The sequence below is a fragment of the Nipponia nippon genome, unplaced genomic scaffold (genome assembly GCF_047370975.1).
Source record: "Nipponia nippon isolate SJK-2023a ecotype South Korea unplaced genomic scaffold, ASM4737097v1 scaffold_5, whole genome shotgun sequence".
Lineage (NCBI taxonomy): Eukaryota > Metazoa > Chordata > Aves > Pelecaniformes > Threskiornithidae > Nipponia > Nipponia nippon.
The window spans coordinates 10,785,706-10,807,110 of NW_028262369.1; the positions used below are offsets into that span (position 1 = coordinate 10,785,706).

A 21,405-nucleotide genomic window follows, 5' to 3' on the forward strand; every position below is an offset into this window, starting at 1 on the left:
CTGCTGCAGGCAGGGCAGCAGTGACCCTCAGAGTTAGGAAAAACAGCGTTTGCCTGAAACTGCGAGATGTCTTGCCTGAGGTATAAGGAAGGAGGCGGCCTTTACAGCCACGACTTGTAGCAGCGTAGTAGTAGCATGGTAGCAGTCCTTCCCAGAAGGACACCAAAGGGGCTGCTGACACTGATCGCAGGTCACCGCTGTGACTTGCCCTGTCACAAAACGATAACCTCCCTTTGAACGGGCTTGCTTACACGTCTCAGATTGTTGCCATCGCGTTGCAGTTCATTCTCAAGTGAGTCAGAAAATCTAACAGGATAGGCAAGAACTTCCATGCCTGTCTATTCACATAACCAAACACGAAAGAAATCTGCAAACAAAAAGAATCTCAGATCTGTGCGTATCTGAAAGGCGCAGTAAAGGAGGGTGGAAAAGCAGTCATCTTTCCTTTCAGGCCTTTTTCAAAGGGAACTGGCAGATCCGTTGTGTATCCAGCCTGAGGAGTGTCTAGTTGCTGGTTAAGGAGAATACGTCTGCCTTGCTCTTGTTCTGTGGCCTGTAGGTTCAGATGGTTTTGATGGGCAGAAGGTTGTGGTTCGGAGGGTTGATGTACACATTAAACTATCCAGAATGATGCCTGCGTGAGGCGAAACCATCCCGTCTGGGTCGTCTCCTTCTGCGCCCCAGGGACGCTTGACTCACACTGCTGTGGTTTGGTCCCTTGCGCAGGTTGGTGCCTACCTCAAGACAGAATTTTTGCTCCCTAGTTTTGATGTGTTTTGATGAGTTGATCATTGGAGTAAAACATCTTTATGAAGACCAAGTATTGTTTAGATCCTAGGAAATTAATTTTGCAAGATTTGTAGCAGTTGTGACTCTGATACATTTGACGTGTATTCAGTCCAGTTGCCATTTTAAGCAGGTGGAAACAAGGCATCCCTTGTTTTCCATGGGAACTGGACTGCAGAAGAATTTAAGGAGCATTTTCTGGGATTTTCTCACAGTTTGGATTTTGAACCACAGTCCTGTAATCCCACAGGATGGCAGCATGAATGATGGATTACAACCAGTACAGTTTTCTTACGCTTATTTTAAGGAGGACTTTACATGTGAAACCAAATGAACGCTCTCCGTAACACTGGCAGCATGTAACTTTTTTGTGGTCTGTACCCAGCTAACGAGCATGCTGGCTCTGCCACGTCTGTAATTTGATGTAACAGTTAGGAATGAATTGATGCCTTATGAAAACTCTTGTTTGCTTCGGGTGTCTGATGCTGAGGCCTTTATTCAGTTGCTGTTGTTGCAATAGAGACTTCCATTCTGTAAGGAGCTAATGAGAGAAAGGTTTTGCAAAAACAAACAGCTAAATGTAAACAGATTTTCATTTTGCCATCAATTTGAACAGTGGATTTGCTGTATAATCCTGGGGCACTGGGTTAATGTGAGCCACGCTTCCAGTCTGTGGCCTCTGAAGGGTGCACCCCGAGTCTTCCCCAAATGGGGCTCTGAGGCCTTGCAAAAGAGAGAGAAACCACCCAGGTATCCTTTCCTACTTCTGTCCTTCGGTCCGGTGGTTACTGCATGACTCAGGAGGAAGGAGTTCTCTTCAGTGAACCAGGTCTCACTCGGTTAAGGTTGCTAGCCCTATGGAGATTTCCCTCAGTTTTGCCTATAATTATAGCTGTCTAAATACAACCTGGAGTGCACCACGACAAAGCCGCGGTTTGTACTGAAGTTATGGGAGGTCTGCCCTGTGACTGGGACACATCCCTGACCTAGGGAAGGCTTGAGCGGTCCAAAATTAACTCTGCGAGTTTTTAAATCTCTTGTTATTATGAAAGACTTTGCTCTGTCCAAAGCAGTCAAGATATTTTAAATCATGTTTCTCTGTTTTGCAGCTGTTGTCCTAGCGCAGTCAGAGATGGTTCGTACGAGTAGCTTCCCTACTGTCGGCTCTTCCACGCTTTCCCAAATCTCACTTCTTTAAAAGGGGGGTTTTTCCTTGTCACTTGACATTCATTTTAGGGAAGTATCTTTCCCCTAATGAGGAAGTACTGCATTGCATTTGTGCTTCTAGATTTTTCTTTCAAAAACCTCATGTAATGTTTATACAGTTACAGTGAGCAAAGGCCTTCCTCAGAATAGGAGCAGTCTTTAAATGTCACTGCAAACCGTGAGCGGTGCCCCTTCCAGATGAGTCAGGCTCCGCAAACCGGAGGGAGGAGACGGAAAGCGAGAGGGCAGGGATCCTCTCACCATCATGTGATGCTGGCAATGGCTTGGATTCTGGGTCGTGTAATCTGCATCTCTATCTGTTTCAAGAATTTGTTTGATTTTGAGGCAAATTGTTTAATCTCTTTCCTTTTTAATGTTTTTTTTCCCCACTTCCTATGAGATGGGGCTAAACCTTCCCTACTGCCCAGGGGTGCTATCATCGCAGTCGCTCAGCGTTCGCTGTGGTGATAGGGGCCGTGTTGGTACCTGTAGTGAAGGACAAACCTGTGTGTATTTCAAAAACAAAAGATTTGATGAATCAGCTCAAGGGTTGACGGTGTGGAGGGAAGAGGCCAGAGTTTTAACGGTGATGAAAGACATTTCAGATCCTTTCAACATCCTGAGCTGTCCAGCCATCGAGAACTTGGATTTCAGAAGCAGCTGAGCCTGGTGAAAGCGCTGTTGAACTCATTCCTTTAGTTTGCTGCAGAGGAGAAAGCAGCGCCCCCCTCGCCTTCCTTTAATGTTTCTTTAACTTCAGTGTTTCTTCGAACCGTGTGAGTTTTCTTCTGCTTTTTCCTCAACCTCTTTTCAAAAACTTTCCCTCTTTTTACAACGTTCCCATTCTGTGCCGCCACCCCCAGAGCTCTTGGTTTTCTCCTGTAGCTCACAAGCGTGGCTCTTCCCAGCGGCGACGTGAGAGTTCGCAGAAGTCACTGCAGAACGCAGCACTATTTCCTGCTGATTCTTGCTTTTTCCTCAGACTGAGGGTTCTGTGTAAATGCAAACACACAGGCACACAGAATACGTGTGTGTGTATATATATATATACACACACACACACACACACAGAGACACGGACACACAATCCCACTCCCTCAACCCTTCTGTTATTCCCAGAGCTCGGCGGAAGTCATTTGGCTACCGTATGATTCAGTGTGGCTCTTGGCGTTATCCCAGGTGCAGAATTGATAACCTTCCACATCCCTCCTTCTGTTCACGTTCTGGGGGTCTTCCCAGACCCCTCTGCCCTGCAGGGGGCTGAGCAGACCCTCCAGCCACAACCGGCTGCAACGCCGGCCTCGTCGTCGCCCCGTCCAGGCCGCCAGTTCCCAGCAGGGATTGCGTTTCGGGAGAGGAGCACTCGAAGGAAAGCGATGCTAAAAAGGGTCTCGGCGAGGACGTTAAACATCCGTCATCGGCTTTATTAAAAAACAATCTGCAGGCCGGGTGACGCGAGGTCGCGTGCAGCAGCCCGCCCCGCTGGCGGCTGCTCTCGCCTCGCTGCCCAGGAGCACGGCTCCCTCCCGCAGCGCTGCTGCAGTCGTAAGACCGGGGGCAGCCGGGGGAAGGAGAGGCGGCTGCCGGGGCACCGCCGGCGGACCCCGCGGCCGGCGGGCGGGCGGGCGGCGGCGCGGCCCCTTTAAGGCCGAGGGTTTCCTGCGCCTCTGGGCGAGTCAGCCCGCGCCGCCGGGGAGCGGCGTCACGTGGGGCGCAGTCTTGTGACCGGCCGCGCGGTGCGGGGCGCTCGGGGAGGGGCCGCCGCGCGCCAGGGCCCGCTCAGCCGCTCCCCACCCTCCCTCCCTCGCGCCGGTCCCTCGCGCCTGGCCCCGAATGCGCGGGGCGCCGCCGGCGGGGCGCTCGCGCCGCCGCTGAGCTCCGGCGCCCCCGGGCGGGGCGGAGGGGGCGGCGCCCGCCAAGTTGGGCGCTGAGGCGAGGGCGCCGCTTCCTCTTCGCCCTCCGCTCGGCTCCGCGGGCAGGCAGCGCCGCCGCCCCCCAGCATGGACAACAAGCCCCTGCTGCAGGAGCGGCCCCCCGCCTACAGCCCCGCCGCCCAGGCCGCGGGCTACGACTACGGGCAGAGCAACTACGGCGCCATCCCCGCCCCGCAGCCCGGCTTCCAGCCGCCCCCGCCCTACCCCTACCCGGGCGCCGCGGCTGCCGCAGGTGGGTCTGAGGCGGCGGAGGAGGGCTGGCCGCCAGCTCGGGGGGCTTGGGGGGGGTCCCGGGCCTGTGGAGGAGGGCTTGCGCCCCGCTCCCCCCGGCGCTGGGACGGGGGGCGGCTGTGGAGAGGCTCCCCCGCCCCCCCGGTGACTGGAGGGGGGGCGGCGCTGCTGGCGGTGCCCCGGGGGCCGCAGGCCGGCGGCGGGCTGTGGAGAAGGGCCGTGGCCTGCGCCGCCGAGGGGCTGCCCAGCAGAAGCGGGGGAAACTCCGGAGCCTCCCTTGCGTGGGGCTTCCCTGTCAGGAGCGAGGCGGCTGGATCGTCGCAGTTCTCACGCTTAAAACCAGCGCAGGCAGGAGGGCGTGCAGGGGATCCAGGTGTTGGAAAGCGCCACCTCCCTTTCCCCTCCTTCCCTCGGTGCCTCCGAGGTGCGGCGTCGCGCTGGTGCTTTGCCCTCCCCAAAATACCGACCGAGGTTCCATGCATCTGTCAGATGTGTGGGTTTTCCGCCTCAAAACAATGGCAAAGAGGCACAGCTGCGCTAGCAGTAAAAGAGACCCCAAACTTGCACTTTTCTTTGCATGCGCTTCACTGTACTCTGGTTAATGTCTGCTTTTTTCTGACACACTTCAGTAGTCTTGGAGAGACTTAAGCAGGTGAGTCGATACAGTACTTTTGTTAACTGAATTAATACTAACCTATGTCAAAGAAAGAAGTAGCCTCTTAGGAAAGACTCCGTGGCCTTAAGGGAATGCTTCAAAAGTTACTAAAAAATACACTGAATGCAGCAGACACAGACCCCAGTCATTGAGCGTTAGGTTGAATCCCGGGGCCATAGATTGATTTCCTGCTAATAACTTGGGGCTTATTTTCCTACAATACAAACATTACTGATTGTTTTCAGTTTAAGTAGTGAGGTTGGTGGACTTTACAGATGTGTAACTTGATTCAAGAAAATCTGAGAACTGTGCCCTGGGAGAGAAGCTCAAAATGGGTTGTACCTGGGCAAAGTGTACCTTGAGTGTATGATTACACTGCATACATCTAACCATCCCTTTAAAAAGCATTTTTATTTTTGTTTAATTTTTAATGTTAATGCAGTAGCTAAGGGCTTGTGTTTTCTAACTACAGCTGTTAAAATGACACATTCACTAGCTAACAACATGGATTTTCTGAAAGGTGGTTTTTTTTCTGTGCTATGCAACCTGCTTCCTTTCCGCTTGCATCTTATGACTCCTACATCTCTCTCCAGTTATAAACTTAATATGTGGAAGTTAAGCTGGGAACCAGAGGAAGATTCATTCTGTTTCAACTAACTTGTCTGCTGGAGTGGGACATAACTTGATACATAAGGTCCAGAAGTGAAAGCTGTGATCATTGTTTGTTTAAACTGTTTTTCCCTGGTGCTCAAACAGCATTGAAACAAATTCTCAAAGTTAATTATTAGCTCAGTGTCCTTTTTAGATGGTTAAATTGTGCTGGATACTTGGGTTTATGAAGTGGCTTTGGTATTAGGTGTGCTGAGTAGTATGTTCCAACTCTGATTTTGATAGAGCTTCTTAAAGTGCTCAATCAAGGCTATATTTCGATTTATTTTTTTCCATGTTCTGTTTCTATACTTTTTAATTATTACTGTTGTTCTTTGTGCCTTACATGCGGTGATGGAGTGTTTTTTTTCTTATTTTAGGGTATGCTGTTCCTCCACCAACATCACAGCCAAACTATTCGAGCACGTACACCATTATTCAGCAGCCTGCTACCACCACTTCTGTAGTAGTAGTTGGTGGCTGTCCTGCCTGCAGGTAAAATAGTTATCTAGTTGAGCAATAAACTCAGTCTTGGGTTTTATTCTTTAAATTACAGGTATCCATATAGTTCCTTGGTTTTCAATAGTTTCTCTTTGTGTGTGTGTATTAGAACTGCATTAATGGAAAAAGCACTAAAATTTAGCAGTGGAGTGCTTTAATTTATGTAGTATGAGCTTGTCCTAATGGACTTGTGACAACTGCTATAATTAATACAGTAGACTTTATATATAAACCTTAATCTGTTCTTTATGATGGAGGAAGACCTGTAAGTGGTATATTGAATGAAAAGGCAGTTCAGTCACAGATGTAAAGGGTCAGTTCTTGGGGGAGAGGATGACAGGAAGTCCTTTCTGATGTGTTTATGCCCTGTGATACTGAGTAGCATGATTTTATTATGAAACTTGCTGTAATCTTTGACCATAGTCACTTCTGGTTGTCTGGCAGCCCTGTGGAAGGGCTTCCGCTGCTGTGGTGTGTGTCCCCGTTCCCAACATCCAGAGACTGCAAAACCAGGCAGCGTGATTGTCAGTATTGGTTGAAAACACCGGTATCTTAAGGTTTAAAAAGACCTCTTACTTTAGAAGTCCTTTTACTGCAGAAGAACAGGGAGGTTAATAGATTTGATTCAAAGTGTTAATCTGATGAAGTGGTGAAAACCAGAAAAAGCGTCAGCTATTAGTTGGAGTTGCAATAAAAGAACAACTTCCCTCTCAGAGATCAACGGCCATCAAAAAAGGGAAGGAGGCACATTAGTACTGTAAGTCAGCTGTAGTCCCTTTGCACTTCTCAGTTCTTCTCATCCCGGAATATTAACTAATGGGTGAGGGCAGCCAGATTGCTGCTGGTGCAGTTCGGGCACTGGTGTGCCTGGCCAGCTCTGACTCAAATGCAGAATCATTCCCCTTCTGTGAAAATGTATGGAAGTTACCCTTGTGGCATCTTGCGAGGAAGCGCTTAATATTCTGCAAGTCTGAGCCCTTGCTTATCTGTTTCAAAACGTATAGGAAACAGACTTGCTAGAATAGCTGAAACGATACCAGGTTTCAGTGTGATGAATGTGATGGAGATTGTCATAGTGGCAGAGGCTGTCCTCCAGGTGCCTTTTGGTTTTGTTAGAATTGGTGTTGGTCTGAGAGTCAGTACCTGCCTTCAAAGATGGATTTAAATAAGAAGTGTCCTGTGGTGCTATGTAAAAACAGGTGCCTGCTGAAATGCCACTAGTTAAGGCTGAAAAACCTGTACCAGCTAGAGCTATTGATCCAGAAGTTACATGTTTTAAACAGTGAGGGGAAGTAACTGCTGAGCTGTGCAGTGGATGTGGTAGATCCTGCCACCTGAGTAATGACATTAAAATGCTTATGCTTTAGCTCAACCAGGAGACAGGAAAGATGTTATCCGTTGCTCAGTAAAAGGCAGGCAGTGTGTTTATACATACCTTCTGGCCCTAAACCCAACAAATCTCAAAATGTTTTACTATGGAAGTGGTCTTTGCAATTAAGATTGGTAGATTCTTGCTGCTATTCTAAGGATTCCCCCCCAAAGTTATCCTGGGATGCTCTAGGAGACACCTTTGAAACAATCATTTGCAAGTATAATGTGCAACTTCTGCCAAATTTGGGAAAACGCGCAATCTTTTGTAAGGTGTTTTTAAGTGCCCTCACTTGAATAGTTTTCTTAAGTCGTCAGACTTGCTTTGCTGGAGGTACCCAGCGCTTTGTACGTTGTGGACTCTTTCCTAAAGCAAAATACCCTCCACAAAAACCTTGTTTAATCTTGGATCCCCAGGTTTTGTTTTAGGCTGTGGAAGAAAAGAAGTTGTGAGGAGAACGATGACATGTTGATTACTATGAAGCATAATACTGCACTGCTTAAACTGGGGGTCTCTCCTCAGCACTTCTGAAATACTCTTGATCAGGGAATCCCAAGGATGAGTAACTGTATCTTGTAATGGTGTGTCATAGTCTTCCTTGCAGTGTCACTATCTTTTTTCCTAATTGTCTTCAGAGGAAGAGTCAAAGTGTCAGGTTAGGAGGGAAGAATCTCGGATTGCTTGTCTTTTGACTAGTTAAGGAATTGATAGTGTGGTACTTCAAGAGAAAGGACGGGGAGACTGGGTGGGAAGCATAATACTGGAAATATTTGCAGCAAGCTGAAGGGTCAGGGTTCATGTTCTTGAAGGTCACGCTGGCTGCTTCTCTTAGAGAAAGAGCTCATAATCCTCTTTGACTTCTCAAGACCTTAAACATAGTTCTAGTTTACTTCCTTGGCCTGGAAACCTATTTTGTGAAGAATGCAACATGCAGCTACACTCTGAATACAACACTGAACAGAAAAGTTGTTGAAAGGGCATTGATAAACATAAAAAGCTATTAATGGTACATAAAAAACTTCGTTATTAAACCACCAAGTTAGGTGTCCCGTTACTCTTCTGATTTGATACTGTGCATGATCATTAGAGAAGTCCATCTGCTTTAGATCATGAGGAAAGAGCCTTGCTTGTGGCGGTGGAGTAGTGTAACTGATAGAGTAGGCTAAAGCCCATTGAGAGGACTTCTACCATCAGAAATACAAACTAGTCTTTTGCACTATGGCACTTATGAATGAGATCAAGACCATTTCCAACTTAAAATATGTGGTGTTGAGGAGAAATATGCAGTATTGGTCTGTTATTTGGGTAGGAGTCTATTTTATTGCAGTCACGAATGATCTTGGGAGTAATAAGCTAGCTACAGTACAGTTGATCTTTAGGCTTGATTTATGGTATGAAGTCATAAAAAGTACAAAGTATCTCCAAAAGCAGCCTCTCTACAAGTAGGTAGTATGCTCCTGGTCACTATGTAATTGCCTTTTTTTTTTTTTTTTTTCCTTACATCTCTGAAGCATTGCTGCATCTGAGGGATGATGCTCCTGTCTTGCAAGCTGTACCTCTTTCTTAGAGTTACTCATTAGTCAGATCATCCTCATTCATCATTGGTCAGTGTTGCTTTCTAATTACAGACTTCAGTATTAATGTATGTTCCATCCTTCCTTGCATTATTAAAATGCCTTGGGTGGTTGTAGTCTGTGAGTTGTTCTCCCAACCCTGATGTACAGAGAATTAACCTGAGTTGCATAATATGGTCAGCTTTATTGCTTTAGTTGACATCTAAGGATTGGCCAAGTCCTGCTTTTGAACTATTTTATGTTCCCAAGTACAGATTGAGTCATTACAGTCACTAACTTTAGAGATCCAGCTGTGTAATTATCTTTTTAGCTTGGAGAATGCAGTCTGGCTGCTGCTCTGGTGGTCACTTTCATTTTCTTTTTCTCCATTTCGCGTTGTTGGGTAGAACAAACTGCAAAGGAATGTTTGCTTTCCTATTACCTAACAGAAGAAAGATCCCTTTAAAAATTGTGAAAATATTCTCTTGATGTGATGTTTGCAAAAGCTGGTTTTTTTCAAAATCTGGGACAGAGTCTGGGATGGGCCTTGTTGTGTTTTTATTTTCCTGTTTAACAAATATTCAGTTATTTGGAAGAAAGGGTGAGGGAAAGGACATAAGGCTGCTGCATTCTGGCGGCTTTCTCTTCTGACAATTACAAAACATCTCCTTGAGAAGTATTGTAGTGGGTCTTAAATCGTAATAACACTGAAGCTTCTTTCAGGACTGGAAGATGAGACAAGTTTGATTAAAACTCTATTTATTCTCAGACCTCTTACAGCCTTCTCCCTGCCACAGGTTGGGTTTTTTTGTGGTTTGGTGTTTTTGGGGTTTGATTTTTCTTTTTGTTTGTTTTTGACCTGACAAAGTAGTAAGTTCCCAGGTTTTGGTTGAAATTTTTTGTTTTCTTCAATTAAGTGCATGTCTCCTGAGAGAATAGACTGAGGGAAAATTGCACTTAGGTGACCAAGTCCTTCAAGATTTCAGTCTTCTGAGTTTACTTCAGTTATTTCAATCACAAATGCTGCGTGTGGTTTGATAGAAGGCCGTTCAGGATAAAGTTTTTTTTTGTAGTTATTCACAACAATTATATTTAAACTTCATGTAAATACTTTTAGTATAATTTCATAATATGTACTAGTTAAATATGCAAGGAATTAAAAAAAAAAAAAAAAGACCTAGCTATTTAGAGAGCATGTCTGATATTCTGAGGAAAAACCTGTGGATTTTCAGTTTCTAACAGCAGGCTGACATGCTTGAGATCCTTTGGAATCTTGGGAGTGAAGCCAACTTTGAAATACCTTTTCAAGAGTGCTATAAAGAGGAATACCTATAATCGTGCAGCATCTCCTGACACTGGTTTTTGTCACAAAGATGATCAGCCTGTGTTGGGAATCAGTGTAGCTCCCTTATACTACAGTTTGCAGTGTTTTGTAAACGTATGCTGTCAAGGCAGACCCGGGCGTTCATCCCTGCTGTGTTGTAATTTGGTGGCTGGAGCAGTTAGGGCATGAAATTCAGCAATGACTTATACATGTGATTGCGAAGAAGAAAGCCTCGATACAGCAGACTTGAGCAGATGCCATGAGTCTGCCATTTGGAATTACTGACTAGGATTGCTGTAACTCCCCCCCCCCCCCGCCTAACAGCAGAGGCAGGCAGCTGCTTAGCAGGAGGTCTGTTACCTAAGCCCAAAAGAGAGGAGGTGGTAAGCCTGGTAACAGGGTCTCAAGTGAGAACGGCATAGAACAGCAGTGCTGTTTCTGAGGATTTTTGTTCTACTGCTCCGAGCTGATTTGTGGATAATAATCAAAACACATTTTTCTAATAAATGAGACTTTATGCAGTTAATAAGATACAGCAGGAATGTGTTCCCTAATGGGACCATATAAAAATAATAATCTGGTCCCTGATGCCCGGTCTGTCACTGGGTGTGAGTTGAGAGCATATTTTTTTTTATTAGTGTCACCATTTGTCTTGGTGTCTGTATTCTGGTGATTAGGATTTCTTTGTAGCAACGAGTTGTTATGGGTGAGAGAAGGAAACTGGTCTTACTTGTTGGTAACCAGAGGGGATACTGATTTGGCTGTGTATGCAGACGAGTGACGAAAAAACACACCAGATCTCAGTCTAGTTCATCATGGGATAGATGTCCAGCATCTACAGAGAATTTTAACTGGCATGCTTAGCCTCATTTGTGAGGCTAGGCTGTTGGTGTGAAGCCATGAAGCTTGTCTCTTAATTAGTGTGTTCTCAGAAGTGGAATTAAAGCAGTGGTGCTACTGCGTTAGAGAAGGCTGGTGATTTGTAGGCATTTCAAGAAAGACAACAGCTAGATGCAGGCTGTTCCCATTGCCAGAATTTCTCTGGCTCTGCAGCCAGCCCTTTGTATAGGAAGTGGGGCCTAAAGCATAAGGAAGTTCGGGTAAATCTGCAAATACTGTGGTGTCTCTTACTTGAAGGTGACTTTCCAGGATAATTACGTTTACATATATGTACAGCTTGTGTTGAGGAGGGCAAGCCAGTGGCCATGTATAGATTTGTGCTCCTTTCTGTGAATACGGATCAACAACCGTTCAATATGCCTTCAAGCTGAGGCTAGAGGAGCTGGCACCTCTCTCCATGGAAATTAAAACAGTAAACATCCCATGTCTACTCAGCAGTTGCATATATAATTATCAGTTCTTCTGCTGCTTGCAGGTGAAATTTAAACATGCTTGACCTAGCTGCTGTTGTTGCATTCACTAGGACAGACATAAAGAAAAGCTATTTATGTTTGTTTTCATGTTCAAAATTAAGATTTAGTGTGCAGCTTCCGAAGTCCGTGCTTGTCACTGGTCTGATGTTTCCATTGAAACCTAAAGTTAGAGACTCAACCAACCTCAGTGGCAGGAGAGATGGGATAGTGATTTGAAAATTCACTTGCTTCATCAGTGAGGGAGTTCTGTGTAGAAGACAGCAGTCGTCTTAAGTGCAGTTTCTTTTCAGGTCTTGCAGAGCTTGTCGTACAACCGAACTGTCTCTGATTACCTGGGATTCCCTTTGACTTTATTTGTAAGGGATGAAAAATACCGATAAGCACACATTTAAATACTGTGATGTAGTGTTAAGTCTAAAAGTGCACGTGTTAAATTGTACTGGTGCTGTGTTTGCAGATCTCGTATTGGCCCTCTGATCCTGAGCATTTGACTTAAGGTCATAATGTTTTAAGACTTATTTTCAAGAAGGGGGTTGTCTGAAAAGTAATTTGGTTTTAAATACTTGTCAGTGGGAATAATTGACCTTACTTTGTGCAGTTGGCAGCTGCAGTTACAGCTTAAATCCAAGATGCTGCTTGCAGTATAAATAAACCTTTCTACTTTATTTTTAGATTGGGAGTGGTGCAGTTATAATCAGCTTCTATGTGGTTTATGCTTTAGAACAAAATTTATGTTTGGTTACATTAATGAATCTACAGTTTGAATATGGAGTCTCTAATTACTCTGCAGATCAGGTAAGATACACAAGCAAAAACTAAAATATTCATTCTCTTATAAAAAGTTTTTTTTTTTTTCTCCTTCTAAAATTAGTAACTGGCTAAGCAGTGATTGGATAAGTGTTCATCTAAAATTAGGTGGTGACACAAATCAACAGAAGCCAAAAAGTGTTTGTGTAGCTAGTGCTGTAGTAATCACACTGCTGTAGGAACTGGCTCTGAAATAACAGGTATGTTGTGGTGGAGGTCATGCAGATACAGCTCTGGTAAGCTTTCCAAACGAGCGTCACTTGTAGCTGACTCGGTCTCCTGCTTGGCTGTACTGTCCCTGGTCTTCCTCTGTCGCTGACCCAGCAGTGCTGCCTGTGGCTTGCTTTGTCCCTCGCTGGTCCTTTTCTCTGGGTCCGGCATTGAATATGGATAGCAATGGTTTTTGTTTGTTTTTTTTTTTTTTTATTGGCATTTTGCATTACCACAAAACACTTCCTGAATAACTCTGTTCAGGGGGAGGGGAGTTTAAAATAAACTCTCTTTAAGGTGTCAGGGACATCTGCTGACCAATAGACTTGGGCCTCGCAGGCTGATTAGGAGGGTTGATTGTAATGGGTTAGACAGCGGTCATCTATGCTTGTGTTTGCAGTTACTCGGGGCTGACCAGAAGTACCCTGATTGATCCCTCTCTAATATTTCATTAGCATGTTTATTCTTTAAGGTCAGACCAAAATTAAGCTGCTTATACTCTTAACTAAACACATTGGCTTACTTGTCACAGAGGTAGACTTCAGGGCAGGAACTGAATATGGAATTATTAAGGAGAAGATTTAAAAACACTAACAAAGCAAGAGTTGAATGCCTGCAGGAAGGGAATGCTCACTGTGTGTGAATGAAAAAGATGGCATTAGTGTAACAGCAAAACAAGGCAGGAAATGCGATAGCCCTAACATGCTGTATGCTGCACTTAATAACATTCCTTTGGAAAATGCATACTTTTGGTGTCATTGAAATGCCTGGAAAAGGGACTTTGCCTTTCTTAGATGGATCTGTAGTACTGAGAACTGCCTGAACTACTAAATTACTCTCAAACATGTAGATCGAGTCTGAGCCTCTTGGAGCACGTAGGATGTTACTGGGTTAACCTGCGGAGGGGAGGAAAGGAGAGGCCTCACTGCCTGAGCTTCTACTGCTGATTTTTATTTGGTCTGAGGGTGCTCAGCATTTCATGCATTTCCACAAGTACAAATTGCAATGTTCAGTTTCTGCATCCAGGCTTGCCATTTTTGGTGGAATGCTAGTGTCCTTTCTGTCACTGTATCTGTAACCAGTCTGGCTATCTAAACAGTTTTGAATCGCTTTGCATTTCAGTCCTATTAGCAGATTTCTTCCCAGGAGATGGCACTTCAGTAGCGCATCTTCTCCCTAGTGAATGAAGTTGACAGTAAACAAGGCTCTCATACTGCCTCCATTCTTTAATTGCAGTCTAATTTTGAGGGTCATTTGCAATGTAATTTTACAGTTTTAGTGTCCAGATATGCCCTAGGCAAAGAGGTTGTACAGCAAAGAAATTACACTAAAGCTTTCCTGTTAGCCTTAAGCCACGCTACATAACACCAACCCCCCCCCCCCCCCCCCCCCAATAATATGCTCAGGTAGGACAGGTAGTTGGAAATCTCTGGGAGCAAGTGTTAATAGGAGGCTCTTCAACTCTGCTTTAAAAGTCAGTCTAATAAAAGAATCTCTGCTTGGGTTAGTATGCTCTGAACTCAACCTAGCAAGCGGATTTTGATGTTTCCTGGCACAGGCTAATGGTGTAACAACTGGTTTGGGACTGGGACTTGAAAGTTGGGTAGCAAGGGTAAGTTGATCAGAGCTACATTTTCTTTACTATTTTGCTTTCCATTTGACTCTCTCTCATTCATCCACATTTTTTTTTTCTTTTTTTAAAATGAGGACCAAAGCTGTATACAGTGGTCTGGATGAAGCGTTAATAATCCAGAGTATATGGGAAAAGTTTACTTCACAATATGCCCCTGTATATTTGCCTTTGTTCTAGTGGTGACAGCGACTGCCGTTCTGGTCATAATTTTCCAATAACTCTTTCCATGTTTCTTTCCCCAGCAGTACTGTCCCCTCTGACTTTCCCCCATCGGTATTTCACTTTGCTGGGGAATGCTCTGTGGTGAGAGGGGAAGGGAAGCAGGCACCGCGCCCATGGGCTGATGGGAATCCTGGGCTGAAGTTGTTTGTAGCAGAGCACTAGACACAGACTAAAAAGAAATATTAACCAAGCTGAGCAAATCTAGTGCTTGTAGTTTCTCTGAGTGAGACTAAAAAGAAATATTAACCAAGCTGAGCAAATCTAGTGCTTGTAGTTTCTCTGAGTGCTGTCTGCTGAGGTGATGCAGGGCAAGTGCTGTGAGTCAGTGACTAATGTGCCAAGACAAGAGTGAGTTTCTGCTTTGCAGCAGAAACGGCCTGGCTCCTTCTTGTCTGCTGGCATGTAGTGTAATTTGTCAGCGCATTCACTGTAGGGGTAGAAATGTGTTGCATTCCAGGTGGGGGGCACATGACGCCTTTCTCTCTGACCCTCATAAGCCCACTGGACGTACTTGTCTTCACGCCAGCAGAAGTGTAAGGGCTAGTTGATGGCACACAAAACTCTGTTCAGCATTCCCACAAGCAACGCTTACAGGATCAGCTGGACAGACGCAGGCGTTGCCAAACCTGCCCTACATAAGAGATCTCTGGTAAACTGCATCACAAAGGAAATCAGCGGTGCTGTTTCCAAGAAACTTACTCTTGCTGCTGCTGTGTGTGTGTGTGTCTGTAGTCGATGGTCGGTATTAAAACTTGTAGTAGAAATACCAGAAATGAAAGTGGGATTCTGTGTGCGAAGTCTGTACATTCTGTAAGACAGTGACTCATTGTAGCGAGAATCAGTAATTTGAATCAAACGCAAAACCCCAGTAGACAAGCTGGAGCAACTGTCTGGTATGGCAGTCTGTCTGTTTAGGTCTCATGGATGGAGACTGTCATATGCTTTTGGAGAAGACGTAAAGAAATCTATAAAGAAAAAAGTTCCACCGTTACATTATACTTGATTCCTTAAACATTGCTTTTGCTTCAGTTGGAGAATAAGATGCTACTGATACTGCAACTATTGTATGACATACTCAGTAAATGTTAGGTGTTTTTAGTACTTCTGGTATTAACAGTAGCATCTGTGGGTGATGTGCCAGAACCATTGTCCTTTACAACATGTGCTGACTGTCTCAGTGTGCTGAATATGGCGATTCCATCCTGGAGAAAGGTGGTTTTATGAATTTGGGCAGTATCACAGATCCTTTTCAAGTTTTATTTTAAGCTACTGTTGATATCTATCTGGATTTGTGATTTGGTGATAGAGGTATGGGAATAGGAGGTAAAAGAGACTGGAGAGAGGTGAAACTTTCTCCATGTTCGAGGAGGCGCTTCTGAAGTGCTTGAGAGGAAAAAAAAAAGGTGGTACTTATACCACTGAAGCTAATTCTACAAAATGTGTTCCAGCTCTGGGAAAAATGGTAGGATCTGGAGTCCTGAAGTTTGTCATAAAAGCAGCACACTTCTACAGAGCTGACCTCTCTGGACACACAGATGTCAGTGTTCAAGAGTAATCTTACATTGTTGTGGCAAAATAAAGTGCTTGCACTGATGGCTGGAGCTCTGGTAGTGCGTGTGCCTGACTTGGCCTAACATCACCCCTCTGCTCCTCCTGAGTTTGTAGGGGTAGCCACAATGAACAGCACAGGCTACAGAAGTCTGAGCTTTGGGTCACTTGTGTGCCGAGTCTGGAATCCGTATGGTGATTTGAACATTAGTCTACATCTTTTAACTTGTTGCCTTAAAGGAGTGGATATTTGAGGATATGAAACCATAAAACTACGGCTGGGATCAGCTGTACCCTGACCATACCTTTATACCAAATATAAAGTCGAGTTCAATCACAAGAACTCTGTAAAGAGAAATAAAGTAAGTAAAAGCTCATCAAAAGGAGGGGACTGATGTTGAAAGCTGAAGCTGAACGTGAAGTTGCCTAAGCAGCAGAATATCAAGAACGCTTTGAAAAGCCTTTTGACTTCTTACGATGGTTGAGGGGAAGGAGAATGGTTCTTAAGTTTACTCAAGTTGTGATGTTTCAGCCAATTGCAGTAAGGAATTGGTCTCTGAGTCTGCATCTTCCTTCACTCTCTTTACATGTACAATAGGTTGTGACTGCTCTGTAGGGAAACAACAACTTGTTGGCCTTGGCACCTTGCTTGTAGCATGTATTTCAAGGTCACTTAGCTCTGTTTCAGTTGATTTCACTGTACTGGGGAATCTAAGAGGACACATCGTGTTCAAGTGTTTTGCTAAACTCCAAATTTTGTCTGTTTAGTATAGCTGCTGAAGTTTCTTCAGTCTGAATACTCAGGCTTTACTGTCTGTCTTCATTTTGGGGGCTGCTTAGATACAGCACTTCAGAAAGTCAGGGACTGAAATTAGAGGTCTGTTCAGGTAAATTTCTGCTGTCACAGAACTGTGCCGAAACAGAACTTCTCACGTAGGGTAGCCATTCATTTGGGACTCGGCTGGAGCCAGATGACATCAATAGTAGGTTCTCCTGCAGTTCTAAAGGGACATCACTTTTTGGAAATAGAAACTGGGAACACCTACTGAGGGTTATTTTAATAGTGATGCGTGTTTGGCATTTGGACTTTTCTAGCTACCAGAAATAAACTTGTTAAACAGCTTATGACAGTAGCGCTGCACCTCTGAGCTGTTCCGGTGACTTAGGAAGTCTGAATGTGAGTAGTTGGCATAGTCCTCTACACGCTTACTTATTTAATTGGCACCTTCCACAACGAAGCGCTGATGTTTGAAGTACTCTTTCACTGTAAATCTACAGTTAGAGGTTTTTTTTAAGTCCTCCTTATCCTGCTAAATGGGTCAGAGCCCTAAATGCCCAGAGCACCTAGCCCTTTGCATGGTAACTACATTGACTTGTGCTCTCTGAAGAAAGATATGCCAGCACATCTGAGAGAATGTGCTGGCAACTGCAGGAACCAGACATGGCCAAGTCATTTATTAATTCGAAGTAACAGACTGAAACAAACCTATTTCCATCCCGCTGTCTGCAATGGTTTTAACTTGCTTAGTGAAAGCATGAGCCGGCTGTTTCACCAGAAGCCCTTACCAACTCTCTACCCATTCAAACCTTTCTCTTAGGAAGAAGCTGAGAAAAAGCACCAAATCATCAGATCAAAACATTTAGAAAACAAGGATTATTTTTTCTGAAAGAGCTCTAGTGCACATATACTGCGGGAGACTCGAGGCTGAATGAACTGAGAGGGTTCACCCCAGGATAATTGTGGAAACTAGGCAGGCAAAGCATCTGACACAAGTGTGACTGCTGCCTGTTGTAAGAGACCTAAAAAGCTGAGGCATGGAGTTGTTTGGTGTGCAATAACCAGTATAACGACACTGGAACAGTTAAACCTTTAGCACTGTATCATTCCAGAAGAGCCAGTAAATTATTTTAAAAGCAGGCTTCTTTTCATTTTTATAAGAGTACGCTTTAGTGACGCTAAGGTTTAGTTCTAGAAAACTGTATCCTCACCTATACAGAAAAACTTGAGCCCAAGAAGGGCTAGCAAGGAATAAAGTTTGATACTTGCTTACATAAGTCTCTGTCCTGAATGTGTGATCTTTTATTCCTGTGTAGCTGCATGCCAAGGTTAGTTGAGCTAGGATGCAAGAATACAGAAGAACCATGACTTTCAGATTCGGTGAGGACCAGAGATGGCTGCGGAGGCACAGGCTTTCCTGTTAAAGCTTTCTGAATTGAGAGTGCTGTGACTTGTTCCCGCTGTATGCAGGTGCTACACCTGTGTGTGTTCTTCAGTGTACTTGCATTAACCAATATTTGGAGTTGACAACACTGCTCAGAGCTGTGGTGGCGATGTTTTAATCTAAGTATCAGTCCTGGATTGCAGTGATTGAGAAATAGTTGCTGTCTGGAACTAAACAGCTAGTTTGAATGAAACCTTTTAGACTTCTTATCTACAGCCTGATCACCTGCAACTTTCCAGTTTTTCTTTAAGTGGTATAATTCAAAACCTGCTGCTGCAAGCTATGAAAATAAAGGCCTTTTAAAGGGGGAAGAAAAAAAAAAAAAATCACAACCCCAAAACCTCTTTGCACTCTATCTTGCTATATAAAATGGTATGTTTTTTAGTGACTGCCAGATCACAAAGTGGTAACTTTGGGGCAAACGTGGTGGGTGTCCTTGACTGAGTCTGTTTTCCATTTTTACAGGGTTGGCGTGTTGGAGGACACCTTCACCTGTCTTGGTGTTTTGTGTGCCATTGTATTCTTTCCAATTGGGATTCTGTTCTGTCTTGCACTGAGGCAGAGAAGATGCCCTAATTGTGGGGCAGCTTTTGGCTAAGGGGATGAACGTGGACGTGCTTATGGAAGCTACAACTGTTAGCATACTCTTTCTAATGTAAATGTCATGTACAATCATTTTATTTGCTTCAGACCTGTTTTGTAAAGTGTGAAGAAATTTAGTCTCTTGCATGTAATTTAAACTTAATCTTTTATGAGCATGTGCATTGCAAAACACGAAAACCCAACTTGTTTTCCATGTTTAGTGGCACCTGTTGAAAACTAAATAAAACTGCTTTTCCTTTTGCAATCCTCAACTTGTGGCTGGATTATTAAGTATGTGACTAACGTGTCTGATAACATGTAGTCTGAAAGCGGAGTTAGTAATCCTAGCTACAAAGAAGGATAAATATTTACCAGAATCCTTATGATAAAAAAAAAAAGTATAACAAACCAGTAACAAACAGTAAGAGCCCTATTTTCATTACTCAAGGTTTTGCTTATAGGGACACACATGGCCTCCATGGGCTGCAGTGCCAGGGTCCTAGCTGCTAGAGCTGGTATTGGTTCACAGACAGCAGTAACTTCTGACTGCAGCAGGGCCCTCTTCTCTACACCAAGGGGCTGTGGCACTGCCCTGAGTAAAGACTTCTGCATTTCAGATTATTTAATTCTGATACTGACTTACTGAAAGCTTATACAGTCTAGGTTGACTTGCCTCTAATATGCTTTAGAAAATGGGCTCAAGTGTAAGTTATACTTGTGAAGAGTTGGTGTTTCAAAATGGGATAATGAATATTTATGCAAGGTTCCATAGCAAATGGAGCGTCCTCAGCCTTGAACATGAAAGCCTGCCATCACATGCTCATATACTATTTTTTGATGTTAAGTAACTGAAAGACACTTCGCATGACTCCAATTTACTGTTTACAGTAGTAGAAGCAGGCACAACAAAATGAATATCCGTGGGATGCCGTAGGAGGCGTGTACATATGTAAAGTAGAATGGTTTAGAGTAAGGATTAATCACTGGCAGTAGTCACAATACAGACTTCATACAGCAGGTGGGAAATACCACCTGAACTGGAGTGATGGAGCACCCAGTGCTGATGAAGAGCAAGAAGCCAGTTTCTAACATTGTAGGCTAATTTCTGAGATGATCATTACTGTACGAAAAGTCTTTCAGACAAGCTAGCTCCTGGATTTAGAAAACCTGAGCCTGAGGTAACAAACTGTACAGCTCTGCTTGTGACTGAAGTGAAAAGCTGTATTTCACCTAAAACTGGGATACTGTACTATGCCAGTATTTATGCCATTGCTAGGCTCCTTAACCAAAAATTTTCAAGCTTAATCTGTTTTTCTTTTGTGGAAGGCTGCAGTAATGGAGTGACTTCAAGGGCAGCTTTTTATATTAGCATTTGAGGAAAAAAAAGTCATGGCACTGTTTTATTATGACTTTTTTTATAAGACTAAAGTTTGACAATGTGTTTTAAAGAAAAAATTATCATTGAAGAATGTGTTGATAGTACAACATTAAAATGGGTTTATGTTAACACTTGAAAATTTGTGTCTGAACATTAAGCAAAGCATTACAAATTGTCTATTCTTAAAGGATAAATATTTATTTATAACCTAGAGTGTCTTGAACAAAATAACATATAATCACTTTATACAGGCAATTCTCTATTCTGGAATAAGGCAGTTGTTACATTGTTCTGTTTGGGAAGAAAAATAATCATCTTTTTCTTATTCCGTAAGTGGCATATGCAGGCTTATATTCTAGAACTTACCATTGCAGTTTCCAAGTAACGAATGCCAAAGATTCAGATTTGTGAGCTATTAGTTACACTGGTGTACTAGAGTATCCAAACTACCTCCAGTATTTTCACAATTCCTACTACAAAAGAAGGCATACTGTAAAATCTAGCCAAAGTGCTCAAACATTAGCCCAAAGCAATTACCTCATTAGAAAGTACAGGTTTAAAAAAAAAATCAGAAATCCATTCTAGTATGCTTCTATTGTACAGTAATTACATTTAAATAAATTTTTAGAACAAGTTGAGATAGTAATTGCCATTACTGAAAATGGTGTTTATAAGGAGGAAGTAGATGTGTGTGGACCGTATATTCATCGAATAATTGGTGCTGATCTGTCGTTTGTTACTGTTGGTCTGAGTTTCACAGTTGCAAAAGGATTTTCTCCGCTGAAAAGAAATGTACAAAGTTACTAGAAGGCTTGCTGCAATACAAAACCGTGCAGTTTCTTATTCGAAGTTGTCTGAAGACTAAGCTAGGGATTTAGATGAAAGGATTCTATGCAACTCTGAGTTCAACTTGAAGTTTTAAAACAAGCTTACATATGAAGACTCACTTTGCAGTGATCCAAAATTTGGGAAGTTAATGCCCAGTCAGATTTGGACTTTCGAAACTGGGAGCTGTTTAAAAAAAAGTAAGATTTTTGTTTCTAACCCTAAAAGACATCATTTAAGTCCTGCTCCCAGTCAAACTACTGGAGAAACACTTATTTTTGTGAGAAGGGCCTGTGCAATGTATTTTACTTGATGCTGCTCTTGAGAAAAATGCAACCAATTTTAGCCATAATGCCTAGGACAGGTCACAGAGTAATTCAGGAAAAACATCCTTCTTT

At 43.7% G+C, this 21,405-nt stretch overlaps 2 protein-coding genes across 2 annotated transcripts in view; one reads left to right on the forward strand and one right to left on the reverse strand.

The window, feature by feature from the left end:
- Window positions 1-3,774: 3,774 nt before the first annotated feature.
- Window positions 3,775-19,076, forward strand: BRI3 (brain protein I3). The gene is made up of 3 exons (XM_087730331.1): window positions 3,775-4,158; window positions 5,841-5,955; window positions 18,688-19,076. Exons 1-3 carry the CDS (start codon window positions 3,993-3,995, stop codon window positions 18,818-18,820), a joined length of 414 nt encoding a protein of 137 aa, XP_087586457.1. The 5' UTR covers window positions 3,775-3,992; the 3' UTR covers window positions 18,821-19,076.
- Window positions 18,883-21,405, reverse strand: part of BAIAP2L1 (BAR/IMD domain containing adaptor protein 2 like 1) — a 47,542-nt gene continuing 45,019 nt past the window's right edge. Inside the window, exon 14 of the mRNA XM_087730330.1 lies at window positions 18,883-20,962. Within this exon, the coding sequence (XP_087586456.1) occupies window positions 20,887-20,962 (76 nt within the window). The 3' untranslated portion in view covers window positions 18,883-20,886. The remainder of the gene's footprint in view (window positions 20,963-21,405) is intronic.

Coding starts and splice junctions, on each gene's coding strand:
- BRI3 (XM_087730331.1), top strand. CDS start 3,993: ATGGACAACAAGCCCCTGCTGCAGGAGCGGCCCCCCGCCTACAGCCCC. Junction 4,159..5,840: donor GGGCGCCGCGGCTGCCGCAG/GTGGGTCTGAGG, acceptor TTCTTATTTTAG/GGTATGCTGTTCCTCCACCA. Junction 5,956..18,687: donor GGTGGCTGTCCTGCCTGCAG/GTAAAATAGTTA, acceptor CCATTTTTACAG/GGTTGGCGTGTTGGAGGACA.